The sequence below is a fragment of the Bombyx mori genome, chromosome 3 (assembly GCF_030269925.1).
Source record: "Bombyx mori chromosome 3, ASM3026992v2".
NCBI classification, from domain to species: Eukaryota; Metazoa; Arthropoda; class Insecta; order Lepidoptera; family Bombycidae; genus Bombyx; species Bombyx mori.
This window is the reverse complement of record NC_085109.1, coordinates 7264393-7287829: the sequence shown is the minus strand read 5'-3', so window position 1 is coordinate 7287829 and position 23437 is coordinate 7264393. Positions and strand designations below refer to the sequence as shown.

The window sequence follows — 23437 nt, the reverse complement described above, 5'->3', positions numbered from 1 at the left end:
ATTATTAAGCGTATAATCCATGTTTCGGATGAGGGCTCCATAATGAATTTAAATATATATAGATAATAGTTTTGGGGCATCGACCTTCTTGAGATCCTATAAAATATGTTTTAATTATTATTTATGTACGTTTTAAGCATGATAAAATTAGAAATTTTATATAAGCAATCATATTAAATCGACATGAAAGTCAATAAATAATGTACAACCCAAAACAGACGGCCGAACTGACGTGACAATGACATTTGGCGCGCAAAACATGGCGGATTTTCGGCCTCATTAGACGGAGACGGAGACATTTACGTATATTCATGTTTCATTTTATGTACGCACTGAAATACTGTTATATTGTTTTCTTGCGAGTTAAAGTGCTGAGTAAGAACGAGATAGATATATGTTTATGTGTGTGCCTTCAAAATGGGTGCTATTTATATAAGCAATTGTACGTATAGAACAATATGTCGTGTCCCTACTATATAGGTCTATGGTTAAGAAACACTATTGTAAAGTTTTGTTAACAGATGACAGTATTTGGGGCATAAACAGCGGTCAAAAAGTACTTTAAAAATGGATTTAAATAATAAATTTATATTGTCATAGTTCCATTCACAAAACCCTATACACCGCCATCTACACAGGATTGATTTAAGCTTTATGTCACTAACAACTTTATGTATCCAGCTGTAACACTAAACCCACCTTGGGTTTGGAATTCGGATTGTGAGACAGGTTAATCGAACGAAGGTATAAATAAGTTTTCACTATTCCAACTTAGCTACGTTAATGCCCCTGTGTATGATATAAAATATTTGTTTTTTACAGTGCGTAATTTGCACGAACACGTATTGTGTACTGAGTTTTTTTTTTTCAATTTGCTATTACTGACTTTTTGAATACTCAATGTATATAAAATTCTAACAATAACTGAGATTATCTCTTTGTGAACCCAAAGTCAAACATACTGCTAGACCTCATGATAAGATTCGTTATTTTTTTGTACAAAAGTCAGTAAACACCAAAATAAAATGAGAAATTGAAAATATTGAAAATTGTAGGGTAGTTAGCAATTATAATATTTAGCGATGTTAGTTATCCAAATGTCGACGAATAATACCGTAGTCCTCCAAACTAATAAGTATTCAAAACTGCGAAAAATGCGATATTAAACCGCAAAAGTACGTAGTTTTAATGGAACAAAACTCGTTGAGCAATATATCTATTATAGTTTAGTTCAATAATTAGTTTCTAAGATTTGTGCCAGAATATTCTAGATGTAAATTTTATTTAACTGTGTAAAGATATTGTAAAGTCAACGAAGGCTGGGCCTGTGTTATAAATACAATTTTGGTATACCTAATAATGATACTTTATTTAAATCATAATAATTTCTTAAGAATTAAGCAAAATGTAAACTAAACTTACTTATTTCTTATGATTTTCACTGAAAACTTACTTTACAGTCCGTATTATCCCAAAACGTTTTTATTTAAACTTAACGTTCGGTGAGACAGAAAAAGGACACTTAGATACGCCCTTAGAGATACATCATAATTCTTTTACAAAAAATATATATTTGAATAATAATAATAATCTTATTCAAGACTCATTTAACAATACAAAACTTTAATGTCCACTCGATTTGTTTTAAAACACAGATATTTTAATGTAATAATATAATGTTGTTTCATTTCTTCAAGCAAATATAATAACAAATTAAATTACCTACTGTTTTCGTAATTTGGATAAACCATACATGGATTTCGTAGATACACCTACATGCCAAATGACTTTATTTAGAAATGTGTTGTAATTTATGAAAAGTTCCACAGCTTAATGGCTTTTAAAATTGACATCATATTCGTATTTCTTATTCAAAATTATTCATAGGTAATCGTGACATCTAGACAGACATCTAAATAAACTGAAGGAAATCATCTGAGTCCTGTTTTAATACGCTTTTATTAGCTTCAGACGTATGTTAGTATGTATGTAACGGAATCTTTGAACATGATTTTTACCCCCTTCAAAACGTCGGATTAACTTGAAATTTGGCATAGTTATTAAGGACCGATGACAATTCAATATTTTTTTTAGTTTGATCCGTTATCCTTACTAGGATAATCAGGATTAGCTAGATTTTTTGTTTTTCTGAGACCCGGAGTGTCTGCGTCAAGACCAAGAACGGAAGTTTCCCTTGGTAGTAGGCGAGCCGATCACCTATTTCTCGGATAAGTTATCGACTGATTGAACAAATTGAATTGAAACTAAAAAACGAAAAATAATTAATAGTTTTGAAAAAAACAAAATAATACGCTTTTATTGAAAATCCAACTAAAAAATAGAAAATAAATTTTAATAAATTTGAATTAAAAATAGTGTAAGAAAAAATAATTTTATTGTAAAAAAGGCGTGGGGTGCATGGTATCAATAGTTATAAATATTTTATGAACATATATGAGTAGAAGGGTTATTTTGATAATATCCTGAAAAGCACCCCACGCTTTTTTTTACAATAAAAACATTTTCTCTTACACTGTGTTTGATTCAAATTTATTATTCGTCATTAGGCTTCGGAACCCTAAAGTGGGACAGCTTTCGGACTATGAAGTTAAAAACGTCTACTAATTACTTTAATTAAAATTTCTATCTCAATTCTATGGTTTTTAGGATCCATTATTACATGAAAGCTTATTATTAACATTTTATTATCAGATTGACTATGAAAACACTGTACTCGTAATTTAAGTTAAATTATTCACTAATAATATTGTTGTTGTTGTAAAAAAATACGCAACTCATACTCATTACTTTTTTATATACTTAAATGTCATAATCCTATGAATTTTGTGTAGCGAAACTACAAAATGTAATTACAATTACCATTCTCTTTCATTTTTCATCGACAATTCAATTACGAAGAATTACGAATATTTTCCCAGAAGACATGTGTTTTGAATGTGACATGCAAAACTAAGTGTTTTTTCCTTAATTTTTTACTGTAAACGCTATAATAAGTATAACATGAATTTAATTTCGTAATTGAAACACCGGCTCCCTTGGGCCTGGACTAACGACAACGCCTTTTGGGGGATAGTTCAATTAAAACTTTAGTAAAACTTCTCTTCATATCGTTTGCTGCAGCCGCCATGAGACGACACTCGAGGTAGACGTTGCATAACTTTTTTCGTTATTTTTTAGTTATACAATTTAAGTTCTCTCATACGGACGATGAAAAAAAAAGACCATACGTTCTGCCTGGTGGTGAGTGGATACTGCCAATAATGAAAGTCGGGAATGCCCGAAACACAGCTAAGTCGCTTCTTGTCAACTCGAATGGTACGCGGATGAATGCTTTGGTTCCAGATAGTAGAGAGAACTTCTGTTCTTATGACAGGTATTTAAGTTATAAATTAAAAGAAGACGACGGAGGATTATATCAAACGAATGCCTTAAAGCTTATTTTACAATTATGTAGGTATGGAAAGGGCTATTAATATATTGTTAATCTTACAGATCCGGAAGCACCGGAAGGATCCCTGACCATGATTTGGAGAAAAGCCGTGAGATAAACGAATACCTGAACTTCAAGGATAAACCTAAGAAATCAAATTTTATCAAAGACTACATCATAGATTACACAGCGAATTCAAATCTGCACGGTCTTAAGTACATCGGTGAAAAGGAACGGACTATAGTTGAGAAGTAAATGTTCATAATTAGCATTTAAAATATCGTTATTACATATAATACATTCATATATTATTATAATTTTGCGCTTTTCCATTTCTGCAGCTAATTTTGTCTTATAATTTGTTCGTTATTCGCGAAGGAGTGTCAGCAGGAAATGTACCTACTCATCTATGTCGTAGCAGTAGATTTGACTTATTTACAGTTTACGAACGGCCTCCCGATTGAATTGTGTTATGTGTTCGAACTTGAATGGTGAGGTGATCACCATACAACACAACTGACATTTCTACCTTATGTTTTAAGGATTCGTCTGTCCGCCTACAACTAGCAAAATAAAAGTACATAAAACAAAAAAAAAATGATGCTTAAAAATGTTCATCCGACTTTACGTATTGTCAAAAGGTATACGAACTCATTACAAAGTCCAGTAAAACTTGCATATTTTTCTTTTTAATTTAATTTCAGAATATTTTGGTTGTTTGCATTCATCTGCTGTTTAGTGATTTGCGCTGGACTAATAGGAAAACTGTGGAATAAATGGAACGTGAATCCCGTCATCGTTAGCTTTGCGGAAAATCCGACACCTGTGTACCAGGTAAAGACAATAATGGTTTATAATGACGTCGCAGTTTTTAGGTTTTCGGGCTCAAACAGCTAAGAAATCCTCATAATGTCTAGGCACATCCCGCCCATCGTTTTGTCTGTCCGTAACTCACAACTAGTGGTAGAACCTTTTGTGAGTACGCACGGGTAGGTACCACCACCCAACCTATTTCTGCTGTGAAGCAGTAATGCGTTTCAGTTTGAAGGGTGAGGCAGCCGCTGTAATTATATTTGAGACCTTAGATCTTGTATATCTCAAGGTGGGTGGCGCATTTACGTTGTGGATGTCTATGGGCTCCAGTAACCACTAACCAGATGGGCTGTGAGCTCGTCCACCCATCTAAGCAATAAAACAAAAAAACAATCTATCGTTTATTAGAATTTAATTTCCAATACTACAATAATTGTAATGTGAGATGCCTATGTGACGCTATACAATTGCGAAGAAAATTAAGTGACAAACCAATAACTGACGTCACCTAAAATATACACGTGTGACTGGAAGGATTTTTAATTAGCCGAGCTAAACCTAGTATTTTTAGAAAAATAAAAGCTATTTCAAATTTTAGCGACTAGTTTCGCGTATCCTACGGCTACATTTACTTTCAGAGTTTAAACCATTTCAGATACCTTATCCGGCTGTAACACTGTGTTTTGAAACGAAAGCTATGCAAAGGAAATTTAATTTCACAGAATACTATCATCTTTATAACAATACTGAAACGTACTCAAATCTTACGGAACAAGAGTAAGTAGTTTTATTAATATTTAAAAAAAAAACAGCACCTTGTACGACTTTTGTACCAGTCGTAAATATTTAAGCCGGTTTGAATAAATAGGTCCTAGAATTAATCAAAAGATAACAGTGACTCCGTATCTTTTAGCGATCTGCTACTATTTCGTAATCACCGATCCGTAGTTAGTACCTAGTAGTAGATACCTATTATTAGTAGTTATAATATAGTACTCACCAACTACTACCAGTTGGTTGGTATATTCCTAAATCCCAAATTCCAGACCATGTAGTTCTAAAATACTTTAATTGGAAGAGTATGTTACAACTCGGCGTTCTCGTGGGCTGTTTAACTAGGTACAATAAATAAAGCCATTGAGAAGTACGCTTATTTTTGCTACTGTTGTCCAGTATAATGAGACCTCCCCCTTGAGTCTCGCGATTGGTAGTGGCATTCAAAATGAGTATTGTGTATGTATGATACCACCACCATTGTGCCAATATCTGTCTGATATATCAATCTGACATCATAAAGTGTCAATATAGCTTTAAGTTTAAAGGTTAAGTTACAAAACCACTTTTCAAGATTTGTATAATTAGTGTTATTTTAGACGACACCTTTTCGAAGATGTGTCTATGGTTTGCGACGATCACTTAGCACCACGAAAGGGTCGGAAAACTTCGTCTGGATATGAATTGGTCAATCACATAACGGAGGTAAGTTCTGTATTTTTTAAATTTAAATTCAGAGCATGATTAGTTATAATCTGTAGGTCGATCGTGCAACGTTTCAGTGCTTTATCGTAACAATAACGGTAATACTCTCCTTAACATTTCCATACTCTATTTTCTTTTTAATTTATGCTTACAAGACAATCCAAAAATTTACGATGAAACCTCTATCGACAGTAAGGCGGCAAAGGATAGTTTACGGCTTAGCTGATGAAAAGTGGTCCCTACTGCCTAGCGTTGAAAACTCTCTCCAAAAATTTTCGACCATTCAGGCTCTTCAATTTTGATGTTTAAATAAATAAATAAATGGATGTAGATATATTGATAAAAATCGGAGAATTATAGGTAAAGCTTTATTCATGGTAAAAAAGAAGCAAAGTTTATAATAATCTAATCGTAACATGAATAATTAAGTTTATTCGTATTTTTACTTTATAAAACACTATTTTTTTACTTAATTCACCAATTTATGTATTTAGCAAAGGTCGAAACGCGAAGCCGAAACAACAGTTGAACTACTACAACATCGCATACGAAAAATAATAATTATTAACAAAATCGTTCATAATTAACGATTTTGTTAATAATCAACGAACGACAGCCAAAATACAAAATGCTTGTCGTATTTATTATTCTTATTTCGTGAACCCATACGTTTCTTAATTTTATGCGAATTAATTATACGAAACCGTAACAAGAAAATACTACCTTTAAATTTCAGTTTTAAACTAATGTATTATTTTCTTTCTATTCGTACACTCTTGACAGAGTTGTCGTGGTCATACATAAGTCGGATATACGACCTGCTCGTGACTCTCGTGGGAAATTAGTGCAGTGGTTTCCCGCTGCCTTCTGCACCAGCATTTTAGGGGGCATTTGATCCCCAAGGTTTCTGACGCCTCTTCCATACAGGTTGCCGTGACGGGTGTGTAAGGTTATAACCGCCATTGCTCGGTCGCCATTGCCCCGTTGGTTTTCTAGCAGGGAGCACCACGGCAAGCTGATGGTCGCCGCCGCCATCCGGCGCGTGCAGGTGGGGTTGACAATAGGGCCGGTGAAGGTAGCATTCCGATCTCCCCTTACCCCCTTACTAATGTATTAAACTCTCTTAAATATAATACTTGGTATTGGTGAGTTACGTATTATTATTCCTTGTTTCTTTAGATTTCGCCAAATCTCACGGATGTATTCTTAGGTTGCAAATGGAAAGACATAACGAAACCCAACTGCTCCGATTTATTCTCGCCGATAATTACCGAGGAAGGCCTATGTTACACTTTCAATACTCTAGGAAACGATGAACTTTTCCGAACTGAGAAGTAAGTATTGTTTTTTTTGTCTTCATATTTACTAAACCAATTTTATATATACATATATATATATATATATATTTATTTCTTAAATGGGTGAACGAGCTCACAGCCTACCTGGCGTTAAGTGGTTACTGGAGTCCATAGATATCTACAACGTAAATGCGCCACCTACATTGAAATATAAGTTCTAAGGTCCCAATATTGTTACAACGGCTACCCCACCCTTCAAACCGAAACGCATTACAGCTTCACGGCAGAAATAGGCGGGGTGCTGGTACCTACCACATGTGCTGACTCACAAGAGGTCTTACCACCAGTCAGTACATAAAGTAGATGTAATTTGATGTATATTAATTCCCATTTAGCCTCAGGATTCGAGGAGGTTCTAACGTTTGAAAAAAAATCAAACCCCTGGAATTAAGATAACTGCCCAAACCACTAGCTTCCAAATTATCTAATAAAAAAAAACATTCACCACTATTATTATAAATAGGCAAAGGTTGCCTATTATCACCTGTTTCAGCCACCGTAACCATTTTCTTCTTCTTGCCCTTATCTCACATTGTGGGATCGGCGCAGCGTTTCGTTTTATATATTCTAATATCATGCTGTGTTTGACATGAGTTTTACGACCGAGCGCACACTTGACGTTAACTCTGCTGGAGTTTTATATCCATTGCAACGTGCCCAGTCAACGACTTCTTATTCATATTTTATCGTTATATTGTTCATATATGTTTTTATGTTAGCTAACGTAAACGAATTAATTAAATTAATAACTTAATATCTCATCTATATATAGTTTGCACAGCGACTATCGATATTTAGAGCACGAAAACCTCGTGGGGTCATGGTCTTTAGATGGCGGCTATGAGCCAAACACCCCCATAGAAACTTACCCGCACCGAGGATCTGTGAGTATTTATTCATTATTAATAGTACATATTTTTATTCCTAAATGGGCGAACGAGTGAACGGCTCGTCAGTAGGCTACATGGTATAAAGTGGTTACCGGTAGCCCATACAGATCAAAACCTGAATGCGTCCATCTTAAAAAACGAACTTGAAGGTTCAATTGAATGGTAAAACGGCTGTCCTACTCTTCGAACCGGACGGAAGAGTACTTCGCGGCCAAAATAGACAGGACATTGGTCTCTACTCGTGTGGACTTACAATACGCCTCACCACCAGTATAAATGGCGATTGGCGAACTTGGTATAACACTGAGAAAACACACGTGAATCCGAACATTGTTTTTAACGACACCCATGGGAAGAAAAGGGATAGTGCTCGTCTAGGCCACCCACTCGATTATGAATGTAAATTAAATTTCATCCCACTATTAAATATGTATTCCAATAACTGAAATTTTATTTTATTGCTTAGATGGGTGGACGAGCTCACAGCCCACCTGGTGTTAACTGGAACCCATAGACATTTACAACGTAAATGCGCCACTCACCTTAAGATATAAGTTCTAAGGTCTCAGTATTGTTACAACGGCTGCCCCGCCCTTTAAACCGAAACGCATTACTGCTTCACGGCAGAAATAGGCGGGTTGGTGGGGTACCACTACCCGTGGTATACCTACCGGTGCGAACTCACAAGAGGTTCTACTATCAGTAAAAAACTATGAGGAATAAAGGAACCTACTACTACGTAATTAACTAATAAAACTATTATTAATTAAGTTCATCGTTTACCGCCATAACATATTCTTCCACTTCTTCTTATCCTCCCATAATATGCGGTGTCGGCGCTCCACGTCCTCTTAATATGCTGCATAGCAATTTGGCATGAGTTTTACGCCCGTCCACTTGCTACTTGATGCTTACATTTTCAGGGGTACGGAGCAAAATCTGGATTGACGATGTTATTGAAAGCTGCAAATCTTGATCTTGACTACCTTTGTAAAGGTCCCGTCCAAGGATTTAAAGTAAGTTTCGTAAATGAGTTGATAATGCTTTAAAACAGTCGCAATTTTTTTGAAGTCATTATAGTTTTAGTTTGATGAAATGTGCTCACTTACCATTTACGTTCTGAAATGCAAAAATGAAGACAATTCATCCGCTGGGGTCGCCTTCTTGAATGGCGTCCGTGTATTAGCAGGCTAAGACTCGCAAAAGATAAACCGAAAACTTTTCCTGGGAATATGGTGGATGCAGAAAACACAAAACCGGTATATGTGGTCAGCGTAGAGATGGCCAGTGGGCGACTAGGTTATTAAAGTTAGTAGTAGGATGTTAAAGTTCATCGAAATTTCATCGTAAATACTTTATATATTAAAATTTCAAGATATTGCTGCACAACCCAGCAGAACTGCCAAGAGTATCGCAGCAGTATTTCCGATCTCCATTATCACAAGAAGTTGTGGTAGCTGTGAAACCTAAAATGATGACGACTTCGGAAGGATTACGACCATACGAAGCGAAAAGGTAAAATAATGAATAAAATGATCACATTTAGTCTAAGAGTTTACTTACCGAGTAATAAATAAATTATCGTCGAAGTTTCGATTGGCACTTTTTTTTTTTTTTTTACAGAATAAATTAATAATTTATCGACAATAACAACAAATTCGAATATTTCATTCCCTATATAAATCTAAATGATACTATATAAATAAAAATCTTTGTTGTCAAAATAACAGCTGTTACATACTATTTGCACTTGAATATACGAGTATTAATAGAAACAATATTTTTAGCGTCTTTCTGTTTCGCAGAATCTTCCAAAATGCTGAACTGATTTTATTGTTAGACTAGCTTTTGCCCGCGACTTTATTTACGTATGAGGTGAAAATATTTTTTAATAATAGAATGTTAAGGAGCCATTTAAGGTACCACAATCATGCTTTTTAACCGACTTCAAAAGAGGAGGCTACCGATTCGACCACCAATTTTTTTACCTTTTTTTATTTTTGTATGTACCGATTTCTCGAGAATGCTTGAACCGATTCTGATAATCCTTTTTTCTTTTTTTTTAAAGAAAGGGTTAAAGGATTAATATCATCTTTATAAAACACCTTCACAAATAATTCTTTATTTTAGAACAAATTTTGTTAGCATAAAAAAGGTTATAGTGAGCCAACCTTAAAATATAGACATAATAATATGCTGTCGCGGACTTTTTTTAGAACTTTTATAGGGGAACAATTCTGTCATACATTATTTTAGCGACACTTTTACCGTTTCCGAAGCCACAGCGGAAGCTCTCATAAGGAGAAAAAAAACCCGATTTTGTAACATTCTTTATTAGTGTTCCGCTCTTATTTGGTCTCTGTGTAGTGTTATATAGCCTATAGCCTTAAACTCTTTCAGTGTTATATGTGTTTATAAAATGGGCTATCTAACACTGAAAGAATTTTTCAAATCGATCAGTAGTTCCTGAGGTTAGCACGTTCAACCAAACAAACAAACCAAACTCTTCAGCTTTATAATATTAGTATAGATACTTGGTGCTATAGCTTACGCTAGTTATTTTATTAAAATGATTAAGGTTCCGCGCTAATAAATCAATTTCCTGAAATTGTGAAGAAAATACAATTAAAATAGGTTAGTACTTTTAATAGCAAACAAAACCACAGCAAACCTTTACCTAGTTCAGAAAAAGAATTTGACTAGCAAGTGCAGTGTTAGTACAGTGCAGCTTAAAGGATATTCTTAAGACTTTTCTACAGAATCGTAAACCAAGAGCCACATTTAACAGCTAAAAGATTAATATGTTGACAGGCGTCTATGTTATTTCCCGAATGAACGCTATCTCCGCTACTTCAAAGTGTATACACAAGCTAACTGTGAGATGGAATGTTTATCCAACTTCACGTATACGAGATGCGGCTGTGTACATTTCGGGATGCCACGTAAGTTCGTTTTTTTTAACCCTAAATTAGAATGATTTGAATTAGTCTACCGACTTTCTAATACAGTGTGTCTTTCCTATAAATAATTTCCAAAACAATATTCAGTGGTGGATTTACACAAGGGGCATTCGGGACAAGTATCCAGGGCGGCAAATTTTTAAGGGCGGCAAAATTTTGAAAGTATAAAAATTTTTTTAGTCTTATCGAGATTGCTCAATATAATTAATTAATTCTAATAATTAATAATTTTCTTTTTAATTGATAATTCAAGAAATTCAATTTGGCACTTTTGGTAATAATAATAATAATAATCAAAATTATTTAATCTATTTATTTCCTTAGAGATTTAAAATAATAACTGATTTTTCTGTTTTCTGTATTAAAAGAATTTTAACTTTTTTTTATGTAAATTAACTATGCGCCACCCTTAGTCAAAATTTATAATTGTTAGAAAAAAAAACAAGTATTTATTTATGTTTCCGCAATAAAATATATAAAAACTATTATAAGTTTAGGTGAAATTCCAGTATTGGGGCGGATTTTTTTCCGGTGCCCAGGAACGGCATTAAGTTTAAATCTGGCCCTGACAATATTGTTTGATAATCCCACAAGCTTCGTAATGTAAATAATGTTGAATGTTCTAGATGATTCTAACATGTCCGTGTGCAACGCGGGCAGCATGCCGTGCATAAAACATGCTCAAAGTAAGTAAAACAATTTCAGTTACAAAGATTAAGTATTTCGAACTGTTTATTTATTTGTTTAGTTAATTATTTACACAAACTGACAAACAACGGCCAATATGAAGTGCTTACCGAAGCCCATAGAGATATCATTACGTAACCGCTGCCACCCTACTTTAGACATTAAGTCGTAGTTTGTGTTTTAAAACGGCTGTCCCCCGGGCTTAAAACTAGAAGGCATGATTGTTCCGCGGTAGATTAAAGACAAGACGGTACCTATCCGAGCAATATGTGCCACCATTATTTAGTACTTACGTAACTTTTCATTTTGTAAATTATTCCATTATGGGAAGTCGTTCAGAAACATAATTCAATTAACTATGCGGTTTCAGTGGATCTTGTGACGATAGCGATAGAAACTGGTTTGGACGACTCATTCGATGCTGATGCTCTAGACAACGCAAAGAAGGTGTCCGCAAAATGCGACTGCCTTCCATCCTGCACCTCCATAGAATATGAAGCTGAAACATCCCAGGCGGATTTCGACTGCCTTGCGCTTTTCAGAGCCTTTAGATATAATGTTTCTGAATTTGTAAAAGAGTAAGTTTTGACGGACTAAACAAATATAGTTTTAAAAAATTTCACTTGCAAAATAACGAGGTTCAAGTAGCATTGGGTAAGGCATATTAAATCTAAGAATAAATTGACCGCTGGGGCTAACGTGGCTAAGGCCGCATCAGCAACAGCAGCGTGGGTAGGCCCTCCCATAAATTGGACCGAAGACTTACTAAACGTCAACGGATTCCGCTAAATACGTGCTGCGTAGTACCGGTCATAGTGGCGAACCTTGGTAAACCTATGTTCAGCAAAAGATGTCTGTGTGCTGATCATAAATGATGGGATTTGTCTTGAATTCATTCAGACGGTCTTTCAAGGGCAAATAAGAGTTAATTATTACAAAAATTTCAGTGTCAGCTACGCTCGAATTATGATATTCTTTAAAGAAGCACAATTCATAACATCGAGACGATCGGAACTTTACGGTCAAACAGACTTCCTGGCCAACAGCGGAGGTCTGCTGGGTCTGTTCATGGGTTTCTCGTTTTTGAGCCTCATCGAAATAGTATACTTTTTATCCTTAAGGTTTGTAACTCTATATAAATAATAAATAAATATTTACTAACAATCGCGCCGCGTTAACTGGTCCCGTACTAAGTTCGTAAAGAACTTGTGTTACAGGTACCACATAACGGAAATAAATGTAAGATTTTTATTATACACATGCATGTATTTAATATACATCCATAACAACAACCTTGGAAAAGACATTTTAAATTTCTCATACAAATATCTTCCCTTGGCGGGATTCGAACCCGCGAACCCCTTGTGTGGTACAAAAAAATATAAAATTACTTTATTTTTAAAAACGAGTCAAAACAATACAATGATTGGAGTCTCCTTTTAAGCGTGCAAGCCTGTACTAGGAGTAAGTCACTTACCACTACACCAGACGGCCGTTGATATATTATTATGTTATATTTGTTTATTTGTTCTTTCAAATAGATAAGCAGTAGGCATGACACATTTCACAAGTAGCATTTGATATTTCATATGAAATGCAATTTCATACATCGCATCTGCTATCTCAAGCAGGATGATCTTAACGAATATCCTTAAATGATTAACTAACTATATGGCCTGACATAATGTTATCATGAAGAAACATGTAAACGGTAAAAATAAGTAAACTTGATTTGCAACGAAATATGTCGCAATTGCAAGTTGAATAAATAATATTCTGGTCTTTTACTAATTTATACAGAGTTCAATCATTACGATACTTTACACTTCTACAATATCAGGATACGATAAAATCGTTGATAAAAATTGTTTCTGTAGAAACCGTTAATAAATAAATATAAATAATAAAATCAAATTAAAACTAAGTAGGTATAATAATATATCAAATGTAACAATATATTTTTATTCATTTCCAGAATCATCTGTGTCCTCTTCAAGCGAAAAAACAAAAAACAGATGATGAATTTCCCAAAAGATAATCTCACCAGTCCCGAGTTCTACAAATCATCAAATGAATAAAAAGATCTTGCTTGCTTGTTAGGATTAAATCTAGTTTTTTAAATGATTAACTTTGTATTTCTCTAGTCTACTATTTTGCTCTAGAATGCGTTATATTCTTATCATGTAACAATTTTATGCCTCTATCTATTTAAATTGAAATTTACTGCATTTTTCATGTTTTGCATTTTTGAACGGTTGTAATTACAAAATTAAAATGCAAAAATGTAGGTAGTATGTAATTTTTAAGCAAAGTGCTTATTATTTGCACTACATCACCACAAGAATATTAAGATATTTTCACAAAAAAATGCAATTTGTAAAAAAAAATTAAACAGACACTAATGGAAATTACCGGATAACGTACCGGTATAGCAAAAAGGGCCCTGTTTCGATCGCATCTGGTCCGATAGACACATTTCCATAAAAACCAAGCGTAAACTTGTGACAAGTTTGGTCTTTTCTATGTTATAATATGGGGCGGAGACATGGACTCTAAAGAAGGCTGATCGAAGTCGGGTCGACGCATTTGAGACATGGTGCTGCGGTCATGCTGCGGAAAAAGCAATTTCTTGGAAGTTACATCGGACCAACGCATCAATCCTGGAAAAACTAGGCATCTCATTAAGACGACATTGGACTCCAGCATCAATGTCGCTATCCACTGTGCAGAGGACAGGATAGAATGGAGGAACATAATCCGAACAAAAATGCTCCGTAAAAATCAGGACCCTCAACACTAGGGAATAGGATGTAAGGAGGAAGCATGTCAATTATTTCGTTCTATTTTCGTGTCACTTTATATTAAAACTTTTGTGAAACTAGCTTTCTGTCCCGGGCTTAGCAACTAATTTTTCCTTACCCAGGGTTCAAACTATTTCCATAGCAAAATTTGTCAATATCGGTTCACTGAAACTCAGATAGATAACAAACATAAGCTTGTTGTGCCGATGAGTAGGTTACATAAGATACGAAATTCATTCGGGCGTTTGTCTGTGCGCCTGTACAACAAAATCCCACAAGATGTTCAGAACCTACATATACATAGGTTTAAGAAAACTATTAAAGAACATCTGTGCAATAAAGCTTACTATAAAGTCAATGATTATCTAGAAGATTGCACAAAGTGGGAATGAGTTGCTCGCTCCGGGCATTTTAATATTATAATAATTGTTACGTTATAATACTCATTGTAAAAATTAATATTTAAAAAAAAAAAAATTAAATAAAAAATCTAATAGTAAACAAAATCTAATATTAAAAAAAAAGACATGCCCGCTGAGTTTCTTGCCAATTCTTCTCAGGACGGAGGCTAGTTCTTGTGAATTGGCGGTAGTTCTTTTGACGTTCAACAAGTATGTACTTTCATTTAAGTTGAATTTTTTTGATTTGATTTGATTTGAGTGAGGGTTACTTTCATATTAATAGTATTAAATTACTGAACATCATAAACATTTTTTTAAATAAATTACAAAAACCGATAAATGGTGATAGTTTCTTTGTGCCATTTTTTTAAAATCCTAATTCTCAAGCCTTAATTCTGCTCCAAATTAATTATTTACCTGTGAATATTACATGAAAATCCGTTCTGTAGTTCCGGACATGTGCGCGAACAAACAGACAGACAGATAAAAACAATTCTAAAATCAGATCTAATCGCTGATTTCTGTTCTATTGCTCTTTTTAGGTACCTCCTTTCTATTCTAATTACTTTTCTTCAATGAACATACACGCCGGATTCTGTTAAAACTATAAATATTGATTTAATTAATTACATGTGACACTTGAAAAACTTAATAAATAAATTATGAAATTGAATTAAAATCGTTTCATTTGACACAAATTCACATTTATTACTACTTAATTATGAGTCAAGTACATATTTAAACAGTGCTAGGACCACTTGGCTTCTTTTTTGGAGCATAACCGATTCTATTGTGAATATCTTCACTAGTTTTTGTTCCCGCTCCTAGAGATTTTGGTGTGTCTTCTTGCATTTCCGCACCTGTAGACGAAGTATTACTCTTTTCCCTTCGATAAGCTTCATATTCTTGTAAATCATCTAGTTTAAGTGTAATTTCCGTCAGTGGTCTCCTTATCATTTTTGCAGACTACCTGAATGAAAAAGACGTGATTGTGAAAATAATTTCACATACTTCGATAATTGTGAATCATTATTTTATGGTAACATTAGTAGGAACGTAATATTGCATTACATTACAGCAACATTTTGTAGAAATATTTATGGGAACATAAATAATATAATCAGAACAATACAGTTTAAGTACTTTATTTGTCTTGATCGTTAATATTCAAAGTGTTAATTATACTATGTAGTATATTAAATTAGTTGACTATTGGGGGCCGACGAAATATTAAAGAGGGTACACTGGATAAATTTTGATGGAGCTTAATGTAGAAATAGGCAATAGGCAAATAGTACCTAGCTGTGCAGACGGCCATACAATACGGACTACCATCAGTAATTATACATACTTATAAATTTTGCGAATAAGACTTTTTCATAAATTTTGTAGGTCCTGCCTCTTTTTATACTGTAACTAACACCAATGTGCAAACAATGAGCGCACATTTTTTTTTTTTTTTTTTTTTTTTTTTTTTTTCTAATGGCATCACGCAGTGCGTATTGCCACAGACAAAGGTAAGGAAACGGAGTAGAAAAGGAAAAGAATTTTACATCGAACGAAATTTACATCGGATAAAGGAAAGGATCAGCAGGATAAAAACTATCTCTAATACAAAATTCTACGCTAAGGAAAAGAACAGTAATTAATAAATTAAATTAAATAGAATATTAATTATATACATAGGTATGTACTTATAATTGTATATTATTTACAGTAAGAAATAAACATAACTTTTTATACAACATGTAACATAATTAACGCACACCCTGAAAGTAATTTGTTCAGAATCGGAATCTGGATCGATTTTGATTGTTTTTTATGTACCAAATTTTTTTTCTAAAATTTAGTTAAAACTAAGTAAATTACAGTCACCCTACACAGCTAGCTAAACAATTCATAAAAACGAAAATGGAACGTAAGTCAGGGTATTAAGACTTTTTAAAATGAAATATCTAATTAGTAAAAAAAAATTTATTTAATTAAATAAATCTGATACTTATTTCAAGGTTAATAGTCTATTACAAAATAAAATACCTACGCACACAATACCAACAGCGACCGCCGGCACACAACAACACTACAATACATAAAAGAAAACCACGTAATACAAAAATAATTACTATCCCTTTCTTTCGTCGGCTTAATATTCTTACAATAAACGGCAGGCTAATCCCGATGCGACGCGGTTGCGTCGCGTCGGCGGTGATCAAAGAAAAATCTAAACAACGAAGTCAACAAAATATTTTTGACAAGTCAGTCACGCCGCGTCCACCTTATCGATAAGAGGTCAAGTGATAGTGCAAATAAAATATCTCCCGTATTTCGCTATGTCTTTTCGGTCAGTGACCTCCTAGATCAGCTGATTTGACGCCTCTCGACTTTTTTTTGTGGGGGCGAATTAAATCACTAGTTTATAACACACAGACAATAAGTGCCGAAGAACTAAAGAATAAGATAATAACCGCCTTTGATAAAGTGAAAAGTGACATTGCAGTATTATCTAAAATAAAACAACAAATACGAAAACGGTCATTAAAGTGCATTGAACAAGCGGCGCGGCGAGTAGGTGTCTGTGTGTGCGTGCGCAGCGGAGTGTGAATCGGTGACCATTTTATTTCCACGAAATTGGAATAACTAATTTCACAAATAATCAATGTTAACGCACATATAAATAATATTTGGTGTATGCATAGCGTTTATACTATTAAAGTCTAATTGGGGTGTTTGAGGGTGTGCGTTAAATATGTTACATGTTGTATACATTATGATTTAAAGATGAAAGCAAAACAGGAACAGATGTAGGTAACGGAATACTGGAAGAAGGATCAGAGTGATCAAATAACATGGAGTGGTCAAACCGAGGACAGGACAGAATGATATGATTTAAATCACCAATATTCAGCCCACACTCACACATTTCATTATCAATAATATGAAATCTGGTAAGATGTGCTGGGGTACACACATGACCCAATCTCATACGAATAAGAGACGATGTTTCCTTTTTATTAAATTTCATTTTAAAAAACCATGGTTTCAGTGGTATTGTGGGCTGTATGGATGAAAAATATTTACCCTTAATTAAACTGCTCTGAATCCAAAGATCAGCCCAAGATTTTCTAAGAAAATAAACAGGAAGTGAGGCCAAATCATGATAATAATTTTTATACGAATTAGCATCGCCATCTTTAACAGCTTCATTTGCTAGTTGGTCTGCTATGTCGTTACCAAAAATACCAGAATGCCCAGGTATCCAACCAAATGACACAGACAGCCCTAATTGCTTACATATATACAGCAAACTCCTAATCTCAATAATGATAGGAAAAATTAATTTGTTTTTTAATGGAAACTTTTGGAGAGCTTGAAGAGCACTAAGTGAATCTGTAAAAATAATTGATTTCTTAAGTTTCTTACTCAAAACTAGTTTTAAAGCTTCAAAGACACCGTAACATTCCCCTGTGAAAATCGAGGATTCTGGAGGAAACTTTATTTTTATTGTAGTTTTACTTTGTAAGTGAAACACTCCTATGCCTACATTTCCAGACGAACCGTGTTTAGAGGCATCTGTAAATATGTAATTGTATTCAGGGCAGTCTTGCTCACAGAAGTAATTAAAAGTAATCTTTGAGTGGGACTCGCCCTTATTTATACCAATATTGAATCTAATGTCTGGAGAATTATTTAGAGATTCAAAATTGGTTCCAAATAAAGGGTAAGTTGACAAGGTGTGAGTTGGAGCTTGAATATTAATAAATTTATTGAAGCTTACAAGGAGACAAGGTGAAGATTTATTTGACCAATAATTTGAAGTTGTAAATAATTGAGACAGTTCTTGGAGCTTAGATCGGAGAGGATGGTTGGCATATTGAAGGGAGCGAAATATGAATTTATCAGATAAATATTGTCGTCTAAGATGTAATGGGGAATCAACGCATTCTACTTGTAAAGCGTTAATTGGACTAGTTTTCATAGCTCCTGTGATTAATCTTAATGCCTTAGACTGTACATTATCTAACTTTTTTAAAGGGGTTACATTTCCAGGAGATAATAAAAAGGTACCATAGTCTAAAATACTTCGGATTAAAGCATTGTACATGAGTTTCATACAAAAGGGATGGGCACCCCACCATACACCGGATAAACATCTAAGGATGTTCACGGTTCGCTCACACCTATTAAAAATGTAGTCACAATGATTGATACCAGAGAGCTTAGAATCTAAAAACACACCAAGGAACTTCACAGATTTTTTAACAGGGATAATATTATTACCAAAATACACATTGATTGGAGGAGGGAGTCGCATTCTAGAAAAAAGCATGGCTGCACTTTTAGTGGGGGATATTTCAAGACCATTAGTATCGAGCCAAGTTTTTAATAAATTAAGAGAATGGGACAGTAATGAGCAAGCAATGGCTGGTGATTGATGAATGGAATAAAGTAAAAGGTCATCAGCATACTGAAGGATAAAAATCTGATTACTTAAAGAAGCTTTCATATCATGGGTATAAATATTATATAAGATGGGACTTAAGACTGATCCTTGAGGGAGACCTCTCCATAAGGTTCTGGTAGCAACAGTAGAGTCTTGTAAAATTAGAGTAATGTGTCTTTCATATAAAGTATTTATGATAAAATTTGATAACATTACAGGTACATTCAAATACTGCAGCTTTTTATGGAGAACTGACAACACTACATTGTCATAAGCAGATTGTACATCTAAAAATGTGGCAACAACAGAATCATTCCTTGAAAAAGCTAAAAAAATGTCAGTGATAAAGATGGCAATACTGTCCAATGTACTCTTCCCTCGACGGAAACCAAATTGACTGTCACAAAGCAATTTATTGCTTTCTATAAACCATTCAAGGCGAGTTTTCACCAAATGTTCACAGAGTTTTATCAAGACCGAAGATAATGCAATAGGACGATATGAGTTTGCATCAGAGGAATTCTTATTAGGTTTGAGAATGGGTATAATGATCTGATTTTTCCAGCGTGGAGGAATAGAACCGGTTAACATGACTGTATTTATCAATTTCAGGATATATTCAAGAGAGCGGTCACCTAAATGAGAGATGAAGGAATATGGGATTCCATCGTCACCAGGAGCAGAGTCTACTAATGAAGATAGTATTCCTTTAATTTCATACATAGAAAATGGACTATTAAGACCAGAGGGGTTCAGTGGCATCAGAGGCATAATTATTCTTTCAGGAACAGTAGTAGGGGCAAGTCTGTCCAGGAATTGATTATTTAATGAAGCCGGGAGAAAACCAGAAGAAGTTTCAGTAAATGCACACCTGAATCTTCTAATATTACGCCATACCACAGAAGGACAGACATTAGGGGAAATAGAGAGACAAAAAGATTTCCAGCTATCTGCTTTTTTCTTTTTGAATAATAAACTAGTGGCCTTGAAAGCATCTGTAACCAGATCAAAATTTTCAGATGTACAATTCTCACAATATTGGAGCTCAACTTGTTTTCTTTTTTTAATTGCATCCGAACATTCTTGATCCCACCAAGGTGGAGATGGAATAAAGCCCAGAGCACCATTTTTAAGCGGAAAAGTTTTGTCAGCTACCTCTATAAATAATTTAGTTAGTGCTTCAGCACAAACTGATTCTGAACCATGTGAGATATTAGGAAGAGAAGTCATCTTTTGTTCTATACGGGTTTTAAAGGTATCCCAATCAGCATCATTAAGTCGATATTTCAATCTAGGAGAATGTCTAAATGAAAAATTAATATGAAAAGGAAAGCTAAGAAGTAAAGGGAAGTGGTCACTACCATATGAAGAAGAATGTGTGGACCATGAAATAGTGGAAGCTAAACTAGGAGTACAAATGCTTAAATCAGGGACACTTGAGCCTTCATTGGGAGAGGTCCGCCGGGTCACAGAACCATCGTTGAGAAAGCAAAGATTATGGGAGTCTAACAGTTCAATCAATGAAACTCCGTGTGTATTGGTTGTTGAACTGCCCCAAGAACTATGTTGACTGTTAAAGTCGCCTAATAAGATAAAAGGCTTAGGAAGAGTAGAAATGATAGAATCAAGTTCGACAAAGATAGAAGAACTTGGATGAGGGATATATATTGAAACATAGCAGATATTATTTACAATAGCAGCAATAATTGAAAAATCATTACTGTGAGAAGGAATAGGAAAGTGAGAAAAAGGAAGATGATGTTTGACTAGTAAGGCAACCCCGCCATACCCGTCAATACGATCTTCCCGGAGACAGGTATATCCAGAGTACCTAAAAGGAGCACCTGGTTTTAGCCAAGTCTCCTGTAGAGCAAAGATAAAAGGTTTATATTTATTTATAAGATAAATAATATCACTTTTCTTAGACGAAGCACTTCTACAGTTCCACTGTAGAGCTTTGGCTTGCTTGTCCATTATTAATATAATTTGGTAAGTTAACGATAGTGTCAATTAAAGGGGCAGCGTTGGACGGTGGAAGAATATTAGACTGTGATAAAGTGTTAATGAGAATTTTAATGAGGTCTGCAATTGATTGTAATGTCAATTCATTATGGTTATTTGAGTTTAATGCAATACCATTTGTGGGTGAGGGCATATCATAGTCCTTAATTAATTCTTGTTGTGTTTTTTTGTCATATCCTTTAGATAGCTCAGGAACAGATTTTGGTTTAAGAAAAACAGTCTTTTTGTAAGAGTTACTGTAAGGTTGTTTATGAGACTGTTCATATCGAGGAGTAGAAATAGTAGAAGCCCCGACATTGGAAGAAGAAAGTAAAGCATCAGCATAAGATATTTTAGAAATGGGTGCATGAATTTTAGATGCTTCAGCGTACGAAACACAGCTCTTGGCCATAGTTTCTTTAGTGGCTTTTTGGCGCTCAAATTCTAGACATCTTTTACTTGTGGCAAAATGGGAACCTTGGCATAAACAACAATGTGCATCTTCCTCTAGGATAGAGCACTGGTCAGCAGTATGGTCTCGGCCACACTTGAAACATTTTGGTTTTGACCTACATAATGCTTTTACATGACCAAATCTGCAACAATTGTAACATTGTATTGTGGGGAAAATGTAAAGATCCACTGGGAGAGCAGTGTAGCAAATAAAAATTCGCTTAGGTAGAATTTGCCCATCAAAGGTGAGAACCACAGTTTCAGTAGCCTTAAATTCAGTGCCATTACTAGTAATGATACGCCGTCTCATTCTTCTTACTTTTAAAATCGGACCGCATCCAACAGGTAAATTAATATTTTCCATAACTTCTTCATCTGACCACTCAGCAGGTATGCCTCTTACGACACCCATACGGGTCACAGTAAACGTTGGGATAAAAACCTTATACTCGGCGGATTGCAAAGCAGGGCTGTTTAAGAAAGAATTTGCGTCCTGGTAATTATTGAAAGACAGAGACAGTCTATTACGGCCAATTCTTTTTAAGCTTCCGTTAACGATGTTGTGGATAGAATTCCTTTTTAAAAAACGACCAAAAGCGATAGGGTGAACTGTTACATCATCGTTAGGAGCTTGCTGTATTTTTTGCACATGAACAACATATGGTGCTGCATCACTTACCTGATAAGTTAATCTGGCTACCGATTCTGGTTTTTTGTACTGATTGGACTGATTGGAATTCAGTTGCGAGTCAGTGAATTGGGGAGGAGTAATACTTTGGGTGTTAGTGTTACTATTAAACAAAGGTATGCAATCACATTCGTTTGGTTTTATTTCTTTGCCCTGATTTTGTTTCCGATTTCGTCTTTTTTTATGGCATTTAGAGCAATGCTTATTGACAGTGGCTCTACGTTTTCGAGCACCACTGTTAGATTTAACGGATCCATCGGTTTCCATTCCAGATTCATTTGATATTGTTACATTGTAACCGACCCCAGGGACTTCTCCGCCCCCAGGGTCATCAGGCGGCTCCATAAGGAGCAAAAGTTAGGAAAAAAAAACACTTACCAATAACAGTCCTAATTCACTTTTAAATAAATAAAACTTAAACAAAACAAATATTACTATATAAACTACACTAAACTACTGATCCAATCCAAAAAATAAAATAAAATAATTTATAAGTCGAAAAACGCGTACGTCTACAATCAAGTTTCCCGCGCTTCTCTCCTTGTAGCCAGTTATGTACGGTACTTGGTTACACACCAATGAGCGCACATATTAGGTACCTACCTATTGATGTTGTGAATTCGCATATTTTAATCGCGACTATTTTAAGTCGATTGTCGAAATCGTCAAATACACGAAGTGTGTCTTTTGAATGAAATTGTGTCAAATTGAAATTTCTAATTTGTCTACATATGCGATCTATGGAAATGTTTTTTCAAAATACACGATACAAATACACGAACTAGTACTTATACTTTGTATAGTATTATTAGTACTATGCCTATGGTATTAATTAGAATCAAAGGTTAGTAATTAACTTACCTTGGACCACTTGGACTATATACTTACAATATATACAAACAGCTATTTACCACATAATTTTAAAGTTTAAGTTCAATCTAAGAAATAAATCAAAAGTAATATTTCTTAGTTAGCTGGTATTTTAATCGATTTTGTGACCGATGTTAACACTCT

At 34.5% G+C, this 23437-nt stretch overlaps 1 protein-coding gene and 1 long non-coding RNA gene across 3 annotated transcripts; one reads left to right on the top strand and one right to left on the bottom strand.

Moving 5' to 3' along the window:
- The first annotated feature begins 24 nt into the window (after nt 1–24).
- On the top strand, nt 25–15519 carry LOC101738057 (pickpocket protein 28). Of its 2 annotated transcripts, XM_038019460.2 has the most exons (15): nt 25–744; nt 3199–3394; nt 3514–3702; nt 4156–4285; nt 4920–5041; nt 5638–5743; nt 6923–7077; nt 7874–7985; nt 8915–9007; nt 9367–9506; nt 10803–10933; nt 11578–11637; nt 12009–12216; nt 12586–12759; nt 13614–15519. In XM_038019460.2, exons 2-15 carry the CDS (start codon nt 3282–3284, stop codon nt 13714–13716), a joined length of 1836 nt encoding a protein of 611 aa, XP_037875388.1. In that variant the 5' UTR covers nt 25–744; nt 3199–3281; the 3' UTR covers nt 13717–15519. The 2 variants fall into 2 exon arrangements, with proteins under 2 accessions (XP_037875388.1, XP_012550656.2); XM_012695202.4 differs by lacking the exons at nt 25–744; nt 3199–3394 and adding an exon at nt 2838–3163.
- A 3-nt stretch (nt 15520–15522) lies between these two features.
- On the bottom strand, nt 15523–18550 carry LOC134201257 (uncharacterized). Its single transcript, XR_009976462.1, has 2 exons — nt 16139–18550; nt 15523–15810 (listed from the first exon to the last, which is right to left on the bottom strand). It is a non-coding gene; the product is annotated as an uncharacterized LOC134201257 (long non-coding RNA).
- Nucleotides 18551–23437: the final 4887 nt, after the last annotated feature.

What these genes read in the sequence shown, in the direction of transcription:
- LOC101738057 (XM_038019460.2), top strand. Translation starts at nt 3,282, where the DNA reads ATGAAAGTCGGGAATGCCCGAAACACAGCTAAGTCGCTTCTTGTCAAC. An exon ending in GAACGGACTATAGTTGAGAA is followed by an intron (nt 3,703 to 4,155) that starts GTAAATGTTCAT and finishes ATTTAATTTCAG; the next exon opens with AATATTTTGGTTGTTTGCAT. An exon ending in CTTACCCGCACCGAGGATCT is followed by an intron (nt 7,986 to 8,914) that starts GTGAGTATTTAT and finishes TTACATTTTCAG; the next exon opens with GGGTACGGAGCAAAATCTGG.